Here is a 10,843-nt window from a genome sequence, read left to right on the forward strand (position 1 = left end):
TTAAGGAATGTTTTGACCAGGTTTTAGCATTTTGCGTTTTGGAAGCTTTCTCCTAAAAACTGGAAGTTTGTTCTCCTATATTACTCCTCAAAACTAGGGGTGTTAAAAAGTCGAATTTTTAACGAGCTAYTCGAGCTGATCTCGAACACACACTAAAACTCGGTTAACTTAATGAGTCAAGCTCCATAATACTAATGTTCAACTCRGCTCGTCCAAAAGCTCGATAAGTTTTTAGAGTCAAGTTGAGCAGAGCGAGCCATTCGAGGATACACTTTTTCGACCCAAAAATGTCCGTATGGTCATAAACCATATAATCAAAGTATAAAAATTACTAAAGTCGAGCCAATAAGKGAGCTAATAGACCTCGAGTTCGAGCCGATAAACAAGTATCGACCTCGAACATTGAAAMAATATTCAAGCTCAAGCCCTACTGTGAAAAAGTTATACGAGCTTGAGTCTGGTAATATTTTTTCGAGTCGAGCTCGAATTGTCTACAACTCGTTGACTCGGATCGTTAACACCCCTACTCAAAACTACAGTTTTGATTTTGTACATAGTTTTACAAAAGCTATATGAATACTATTTATCAAACAATTAGCTAGACTGCTASAGTAACTTCTATTATTGACCGACATGAAAATTTTATGGATCAACGTTAATAACAAYAATGAATCTATTGATAACAATGGAAAAATAAGTAACTATTTTTCTTGAGACATCAAATGTTCAAATAAGAATATTAGAACATCTCCTACAGATGCTCTGAAATAGAGAAAACGGAGAATTTGTTCTCTGTATTGCTCCAATAGATGCCCTTATCCGTTCTCTAAAATAGAGAATACTCCAAATATAAATGAATTCTCTAAAACTCTCTATYCAGGACACTGAAATGTTATGTTAATGCTTCCCCATTAGATTTATTTATTAATTTGTTATATAAAGTTTTTTCTTAAATGTATTGGGATAATAAAATTATAAAACATTTTAAATATATAGTTGATGTTGAAATTCTCTAAAATAAAGAATCTGTTAGAGTTGAATTGAATATGTAACTTTTTTTATAGAGATTTTCACTTGTGATTCCTATAATAAATAAATTACAAAAAATCAGTTGGAGATGCTTTTATTGTAATTTTCATGGAGAGCTACTATTTCTAAAATGTTGGTCATCTTAGCTCCTAATTTCGAAATAAGGAGTGAATCTTCTTTTTTCCTATAAACGTACAGCATACGAGAAGGGAGTTGAAGAGGATGGGGGTAGAGGGTTGGCAGTTTAGGCTACGGTTGTATTTTTTGCCTTACTTGCTCTGTGTTACCTGGTGTATGTTTCCACTGCACCTATTCATTATTTTCTATTTTTTCTTAWTTTTCTCGTTCAATGTACACTGTGGGCTAATCTTTGTTCCCTCTTACACTCTGGCACAAGTCAAAGGGTCTTGACGGAAACAATCACTCTATTGTTCGAGATAAAGGTAAGGTCTACCTACATTCGTACATCTCAATTCTCAACAACACCCCCCCTCCCCCGGGACCCTACTCTGAAGTGGGATTTACTGTGTTTGGTTGGTTGGTTTTAATGTCTAACATACCCTTTTTTTCACATTATATTGTAAACTAACCAAATTTGATATTTAATATGGCCAACAAGCTATCAAATGGTATAAACATGTTTTGTTTCACACCCTACATGCAAGAGAGTTGGTATAACACTAGAAACAAAATTAGATCAGTTTAATATACCACATAACCACATATACAAGATAAAATGAAATGACAAATCAAGTGCTTAATATACTCCATATGCATATATACTCAAAAGAAGAAGAAAATGTGAGAAAGGAAGGGCATTTTGTTTATCTTTAGGATACAACTATTTAAGGGGCATCTCAASTTTTTCTTGTATTTGCATCAAAAAGGGAGGACATTGCTGGCTTGCTTTAGCATATCTTGGGCTACCATTTAATTACRAGTCCAACATTTCTTTTCAGCTGTCTCATATATTGTCTAATAGTTCGTGCCTGAGAGTTTTTAATGTAAGTTATGGAACAGGTAATTTTTGGGGCCAAGGTATACATGTTTTAGCTTTAACCAAATTATATATATTTAAACCTTTAGCCGAATTACARACGTTTTAGGCTCTCCTCTTTTAGCCCATTTGGCAACCGATTTTGAAGAATGATTCTATTCAAGTAAATTTCATGTGTTACTTTGTCATTTTAAGACATTTTTTTGTTGTTTTAATTTGCAAGGCTTTTAATATAACATATGGTATGAACTTTCATACTTTGTTCTACTTAATACTCGTGCGGGCGATCTATATTGTTGGTACAGGTGTAACAGGACCTCTAAAAAGATTGAAACAGACATTCGWTAAAACCCATCATCATCCAATTAACAAAGTTTTTAAATTTTACATGGTTGGGTAGGTCTGGGCTCAATTTAATTGGCCCAATCTTAACATATAAGACTGTTGCTATAAGTCTCTATAAACCACCCATCAAGACCCAGAATTTGTCTGTTTTTATGACTAAATGGTTCTACAAATCTTATGAAAATAACGTATGTACATTAAATTACAGAAAAARAACACGTAAAAAATGACAACACTTTAGGCGTTTTTCGGCATTTAATATTTTTCATTTTATGGGTTACATTGAAGTGACCCATCAAATGAAAAATGGAGAATGAAGAAAAACAAACCTTATTCTGGCTGAGTTTCATTTTGAGGCCTGGGAATGCCTTTGAGGACGTCCCTCAGAGCATAGTAATGGCTATCACATTTGTGGTCTGCAATCAAGTTGTTTGACAGTAGTATCCTCTGAAAATGTTCCCCTTTATGTCTCTTCCAAAGTGTGAAGTAATTCACTCTATTGCCATTGTGGTTTGCTTCCTTCCGTTTCAGAAAATAAACTGTACCCGGAACAAACAGTTCCTCCGGGGGAACAGTCAGATCATGTCTTTCCTCGTTAACGTCATCGGCTTTTGTTTCATCTGSTTCGGAGATCGTAGGGATATTACTTGGTATCACAATAGAATCTTTTCTATCAGGAATATCTGTTAGGGTAAGATAAAAACGGTAATGGAGTCAATCGAACAACATAACTTTCATGAGAGATTGAAAAAAATGCAAATATCTCAATTTCATAAGAGGGTGTAAAAATGTAAAGTGAGAAGCTAATAACATCAAGAATTTGTATGTATGACTGGTCAATTACAGAGGAAGAAAATTCGAGAAGGACCTAGGTAACAAACAGGGTTTAAGGCCATGTTTGCAAACTGGCTGATAAGGTAGTTATTAGCAAAAAAGCAAGTTGTTGCTGATAAGCTAGCCGATAAACTAGTCATGTTTGGTAAAAACTAGTTGATAAGCTATATGACAATGTAAARTGACCCGAAAGGATATGTTAAACAATTAGTTGAAAAAAATATAAGCTAGTTTAAGTCATTTTAAATTGTCATTTTAATTTCAGCTAGTTTTTACCAAACTTGACTAGCTATCARTTGGTTTATCAGCTAACAGCGAGCTTATGAGCCAACAACTAGCTTATTAGCCAAACAGCAAGCTTATCAAGCCAACAGTAAGCTTATCAAGCCAACAAGAAGCTTATTAAGTCAACGGCTGGCATACAACTAGTTTGCCAAACATAGCCTTAGGGGCTGTTTGGTTGGGTTTTCATCAAGTCCTCAATGGATAAAGTTGTCTGTGTAGATTAAYCTGTCTTWATAGATTAGGAGGGTTTTTGTGTGGGAGGGTTTTCTAATAGATGGAAGGGGCGTGTTTTTAAATTGGTACAGGCAGGTATGGGAAAAACGTAGCTTTCTGCACATCCTCAGGTTTTAAAGCATCTGGTCACAGCTTTRTCAAATAACAATCTTATTTAAAATTTTAAATATATAACATAGCAATATCCTGCATGCAAGATAGAGCTTACCAATAAATTTTGTCTGGCTTCCAAACTTGGTATAATCAGCTAGCTTTCTAGCTACATCTTGTACAGAAGATACAACCTGCTTTGCATTGGTAACTAAATCTAAAACACTTCTCCAGTCCTCCTTCTCAAACATGGTTTTCCTGAGAAGATCAAAAGCTAGATTAAACCCAAATATCATCCTAATGAATTTACTATTTGCCCTAATCTTGTGATCCCCACCAATTATCAGTAGAAAACCTTAATTATCATTTGTGGSCAAGGGGTGAGATGGATCTGCAAGAAAGAACTTGTCTTCTTTCTACGTGTGGGTTCCCTTTTGAAGGGTTTGCAATTCGTTGTAACTAAACSATTTCCTGCTTTAAATGATAAATAAACAAATACGCTTCTAGCTCTATGTTGCGAGGATATTAAGGTAAATATTGTTAATACACCACGGGACCACTCAGGATGGGAGCTTACCTTTATTTTACCAGTTGTATATCCTTCCTATTAACGTAATGAAGAAAGAACAATAAATTTGAATACACAGTGACAAAACAAGAATATTCTGCAGATAAAATGGAAAAACAGAAGCCTCAGTGAAGTACCTTCGCATCACTACTTGTCATCTTCCTTACCCAACCGAGCAAGTTTGACCAAAAAAAACATCCACTTAGGCCAACATCTGAACCCCCTAGTTCTCGTCATGTCAATGTTTTCTAGAATCAGGTAGGTTTTGTTATGCAGACATGATTGGACYGGAGTAGACATGAAGAACTAATCAGGACAGACCTGACTGGACCAGACAGGACAAGCTGTCTATCTGGTGTTTGGTACAACTAGTGTTGGATAGAACAGGACGAGACAAGTTGCCCCTAAAAATTGTTTGACGACTTATTACATCATGTAGTAGTTATAAATGACAAAAATCAAATAATTTTAAATAAATTTATTAGAAACAATTTTTCACAATCTTCATATACACAAATACATGCATGATACATATATCATAGTACAAATTTTGAATGAATAGTATGAAATAATTGATGGTGATTCCAAAAAGCTCGGTTCATACAAAGAAAAAACTATGGCCTACACAACCAAAACTCCCAGCCAAGACCCACCATCCTCACTGCCAAAAGGGGCCTTTCTTGGCCAAATCTGGAAATCCTGATTGCTACTATACAACTCATCTCATTAATAACAACAAAACCCAACAAAAATCCAACTATAAGAATGATATGACCCTAATTTGTTGGGTGGATCTTTTTTTAACTTTGATTAATCTAGGTACAAGCTGTCACAAGGCATCAGTTGGTGGTTCCTTTGGCACTTAGAATATCTGCTCATGTAGCATGATTACCATTTGTATTCATAAGCCCTTAGGTTATTTTTTCTCTTACATTGTGAATTATGTAAACACAAGCAACACATGAGACCAATGTTTTGAATTTTTGCTATGTTAGAAAGAGTCTGCTGGTATTCTTGATCGTTTCCAAAGTAGGTCGYTAGTGGAGATGTGCTATTTGCAATGCAAGTGAAGCTTTATTAGAAAAGTCTCTAGTGGCAAATGTTACTTACCAATCAGTCCGAAGAATTTCATTCCTTAATCTCATCAGAGTAGCTACACTTAGCCTTGGGATTATATCATCCTGTATGTCAGGAACCAAGGGTGAAAAAACAGAAAATTAAATTGACATCGGTACAAAAAAAAAGTTAATTGGCATATATAGATACTTTAGCAATCCACAAACTTCAGTAAGTGTTCATGACATGAATACTCAAATAATATACCAACCTGCATACAAACGGTTGTGACAAAATCAGAGCAGCTGTCCGCAAGCTCTCTAGAAACACAAGGTGGTGTGCCATATCCAACCGCWGTAACAATCTCAGGACTAAAACCCAACTCCTCCCTTGTCTTTTTGCGAAGTATTATAGCTAGCAGAGAAGCAATCGCACCTCCAAGTGAATGGCCCACCAGCCTTAACCTAAATCCCTGTAGATAGATTAGTCTTACCACAGTACAAAGAGGGTACTTTTGGTACACTAGACATGACAGAACATGGATCATTGTACCACRTTTGGCAGGACTTTTATGTGGAACAAAGTGGAACAAGCTTGTTCCACCCYCACCCCATGGAACAAGGTGGAACAGACTTAYATTTTACCAATATAACCTCAAAATAAAAGTTGATTCTCTTCTAAAACATCAAATATGCCTCCCTCTTCACATTTTATTCATTCTTTAAATTCTATTTATCGTATTTTATGTTATTTAACCTTTCACTTTATTGTCCTCAAAATACTATTTTTACACGGTTTCTATATTTTCTTAATCTATGTAAATTATTATATATTAATGATAATAAAATAATATAGAAAATGTATAAAATAAAAATTGGAAACTACATAAACTTTTTATTTTGGTGTCATTTCAGTTGTCTTAACGAAAACTTTTTAATCATATATTTTGTTATAAAAAAATTATTTTATTATGATTTACATAAATTAATCAAAATATATAAAAGATATAAACAACTCATTAAAGGTTAATTGGTCATATCATCTGTYAAGCCATGTCCAGTTATGYCTTACCAAACGCTGAACAACTRTTTTGTCCTGTCTGGATTCCAAACGCACCCGGAAGGAACAAGAGGTAAGCAAAGCCAAAAATAGAACTGCCATCATCAATAAATAAAAGAAGGAAGAATTCACCACCTCATGCTTCTCAAGGTACTTTTTAATGTTTCCTAACTCATGAGTGAGAAACCAACGAGCAGCCTCGTCAGTGCCAAAATGAGTTGAATAGCCTTCAACATTCACTTCCTTGTCGCTCGAAGAAACAATGTCAGTGATGAGGTCGTACACAGTATGTGTTCCACGAATTCCAAAAATCACWAGTTTATTGCGAATATCAACCCCAATGTAGTATCCTGGTCTCAGCATACTAGAGTTTTTCACAAATTTCACAATGTTGCTTTCTCGAAGCATGCTGTTTTTGGCCAGGCTAGCAGCACTATCCCTATATGCCCCCTTTGCTAGTTCTACATGGTATATAAGATCCTGGACCTACAGAAAAGTAGAGATCAAATAAGAATGATGTGCAGGGAACTGCTTGAAGAGGTGCTATGCTTCAAATCGACTCGGATGTTGGCATATAGTTCTGTAAATTGCAAGGTTCCAATTAATTACCACTGCGTCAGAGGAAAYCTTTACACCTTTAACATCCTCGAATGGATTTGTAGATGCTTGCTGAAGGTAAATAAGGTATAAACCTATTGTAAGATCACTCAAGCTCCAATCCTGGACTCCAAGTTTACTCCGYTGAATGCTTGCAAGGATTTCTGCAAGCGACCGACTGCTAGGTGGAATTTTGYTTCCATTTCCATTTCCATTTCCTGTGAAATAGAAGACAGAATCAGCGACTGCAAGTTTTCGAATAGACTGCAAAAAAGCATAAGAGTGCTGACAAAAACCCCAGGAACAAACTGAAGTTGCAAATACAGATGAAATCCCATGGCCTCCCCTTCGAAATAAATAAAGAAACATATAATGATAGCCAGAACAACCTCTTAAGCTTTTAACAAATAGAATATATACAAATCACCTTGGTCCAATCAACTATACAGACTTATATGATCTCCGTAGTTGTAATGCAAATGAAAAGACATATTGGAGATACAAGCGATTAGATAAAAACCAAACTACAACAGACACAGAAAATTTTAAGCAAACCTGTGGGAAGAGGCCACCTACACAATTGTAGGGCTGGTTCAAGTGCTTTTGTGAGCCAATCAAGCTCTAACTTCCACTTGTTGTTGGCTGCATCATCTTCATCAGAACTGTATTTGCTAAGCCCGGAGCTCGACTCCATTTGGTTGTCTTGTTGAGATATAGGTGATCGTGATACAGTTGCATCCTTTGCATCTTTTGTGTTAGGATTTTCTACCTTTGACCATTGTGATTGATAACGGCTTAGTGCATTATATACATACCGATGATACAATTCCCTTTTTCTTATCAAATTGAAACTCAAATCTGCATCACCAACATGAAACAAGACAAAGAAATTACAAAGTCAAAATATGAGCCTAAAATCACTGTTTTAGTATTACACAACAGACTGAAGCATGCTTGCAGAAAATAGGTCCTTCATTTTCAAGAGTCATTTGGTTCAAGTAAATATTTGTATCTAAMGAACATCATGGCAATCATTAGTTTACCCTCAAACTCACCATTTTCGTTTTTTTACAAAGAGAGAATGTATTTTTAACTCACTACTCGCATGCTTTTTTCTAGAAACAACTTGTGGTTAGTTTTTTTTTCTTATGGAAGGGTGTCYCAGGCTATGCCCAGACTAATCCCSGCAAATTGTGACCRCAAGACATCAGCCCTGATAAACTCAGTAGCCACAATGTTGTGGACGCCTGGAATTTCTGCGCCGGGACATTCCACCACATCCCCTGGGMATCAACCACTATGCCACAACCCTTGTGGTAAGTTTGATGGTGGCTTTGGTGGCAAATATTAGCCTATAGATCTTCCTTTGTCTAAATTCTCAACTCATTCCACACACCAAAWAGAAGGATCCCAATTCACCACTCTRTGCTCTAAAGAATCATCATCCTTGAAGAATATCATTATTGAAATCTTTACATTTTAGGAAGGGGTAATGCTATATGCACCACTYTTTACGTCAAAWTCAGGTCAAATCATGCATTGGAAATGTAAAACGTAAGTATTCGTGTTGATGTAGGTGAGGAGAAAATCAGTAGGTAGGGACGCATTTAGTAATGTAGAGGAGTGCATTTAGTCCATCACTCCATCCCTTTAGGAAGACTTCAACTTCACACCTTTAAAATAATTTAGAAGTTCACCATGATTAGGTTTTTCTCTTGAGYAATCAAAACCCCCCATTCTAAAATCATAGTTATTGACCGTTGAAAGTTATACTGTTATATCATATACCTTTACCTTAAACTGATAACATAAATTAGTATTTTTAGCACCAAAATTGTTCATACTTGTAAGATGGAGGAAGGATGCATACTCCTCCCACCCAGATCTTTTTGAATTTTAGCTTTATCCCAAAACACATGAGACAATGACTGGTTAGCCTCTAATCCAGACACTTTTTTGTATTTTCTCTTACTAATGTGTTTCATTTGAACATCACCTTCAATTTCAAAAAACAAACAAACAAATTGTTGATAATAATGACTAATCAATTTCAGTAAACCAATATGTTTTCTTCAAACTTTGCATTAAATAAAACACTTCAATTATAAAAATCTACACAAACACATGTTCAGAAGATGTCCAATAACAATTGTCACTCATTCCTTTTAAACAAGATGCTCATAACAATTCTCAGAGACTTAAACCTCAAGTTTATTTCGACGAAGGGCGCAATTGGATCAATCACTAGCTCGATAAACCATTAACGTACGATTCATCATAAACCGCACCTCATCCGTATGAATAAAAATCATCAAAATAATTATAAAGCAACGACTCATACAATGCAATTTAAAGCATAATTCAATCAATAAACATAGGATTCATAATGAAAATTATCAGAACGTGAGAAACTAGTAATAGYACATCTATAGGAGCAAAAACAAAGGTCAAATGAGAAGAAATGCGTACCTATGTTAAGCAACAAGCGCTTCATGAATTTGCTAGCGGCCATTGATGGCTACAGAAAGCAATATGGAGYTTCGAGTTTCAGGGGGTGGGATTTGTCTTAAAAAAGAGCCGACTTAAGTTATGAACGGGTCAAATACTTTGCTGGACTTGGATGGATCTAAGGATCGCCAAAAACGAGTCTGGGCCGGGCCCATACYAGGCCCATTTTTACTATCTCTATTTGGATTTGGGCCATCAAAAGTGGGCCGCTCTAAGTGGTTAGGGCGTTTGTTTCTTTTTTGAGTAAAACTACATTTTTCGTCCCTGTGATTTATTTATAATTAAAAATTCGTCCTTGTACTTTTGAAAATTCGATTTTTGTCCCTGTAAGTTGTAAATGATTTCTTTTTTCGTCCCAAATGGATGAGGTAGTTCATTATGATTGGTCAATTAAAACTTCAAAACCAAAACATTCGGTTCTACTATCGATATGTATTGAGAAATAAGGCATGGGTTGGGATCAYGTGAGACCAAGGGTTTTTCGTGAGACCCGTAAGACCAATTTATATTTATTGATCAACTTTATAAGCTAATGATCTAATAGTCTAAAGTTGCACGGTGACAATTTTGTGATTATGAATGTTCAGATTGTAGATCTAATTCAAAGGTTGAGAATTGGTCTTACAAGTTTTACGAAAAACCTTTGGTCTCACATGATCTCAAGTCAATAAGGCATACTCCACAAAACTAGATGATATATGTTAATATTATGATGAGATTATTATAGATATTTTAATAACTAATAAAATTATGAGAACCTTAAAAATTAGTGTATCATGTATTATTTCATATGATTTTTTCATCTATGACTAAGATTTAGAATATTGATTAACATATATTTATTACACAATGTGAATCTTTTTAATCTGATTGTTAAATAAAAGTTAAACATAAAAAAAATTCACATTACGAACCACATACATATGAAGTAACATATTGTAAAACAAATATATATTCATCAATACGTTAAATGTTGGTAGTTTGTGAGAAAAAATCATGTGAAACAATACTTTAATACAAAAGTTCTTATTGTTATCACAATATTTGGAGTTTTCAATGATTAAACATCTTATATATATATATATATATATATATATAGGGGAACGATCAAATGCAAACCACTCAATTTGTACAAACCGTGCAAACCGCATTCAACCAATCATAATTTTTCATTTTGTTCATTTTTTTTTTGTAATTATGAGAGGTTGATTAATCATTTTTATTGTGGAGAGTGTTAATCA

General features: G+C 34.8%; 1 protein-coding gene across 1 annotated transcript; it reads right to left on the reverse strand.

Moving 5' to 3' along the window:
* Positions 1-1,775: 1,775 nt before the first annotated feature.
* On the reverse strand, positions 1,776-9,638 carry LOC112513448. The gene is made up of 8 exons (XM_025119722.1): positions 9,564-9,638; positions 7,650-7,952; positions 7,107-7,312; positions 6,633-6,983; positions 5,710-5,910; positions 5,493-5,563; positions 3,933-4,072; positions 1,776-3,054 (listed from the first exon to the last, which is right to left on the reverse strand). The coding sequence occupies exons 1-8, from the start codon at positions 9,604-9,606 to the stop codon at positions 2,702-2,704; spliced, it is 1,668 nt and encodes a 555-aa protein (XP_024975490.1). The 5' UTR covers positions 9,607-9,638; the 3' UTR covers positions 1,776-2,701.
* Between the last annotated feature and the right edge of the window lie 1,205 nt (positions 9,639-10,843).

The sequence above is a fragment of the Cynara cardunculus genome (assembly GCF_001531365.2).
Source record: "Cynara cardunculus var. scolymus isolate 2C chromosome LG 5, CcrdV1, whole genome shotgun sequence".
NCBI classification, from domain to species: domain Eukaryota; kingdom Viridiplantae; phylum Streptophyta; class Magnoliopsida; order Asterales; family Asteraceae; genus Cynara; species Cynara cardunculus.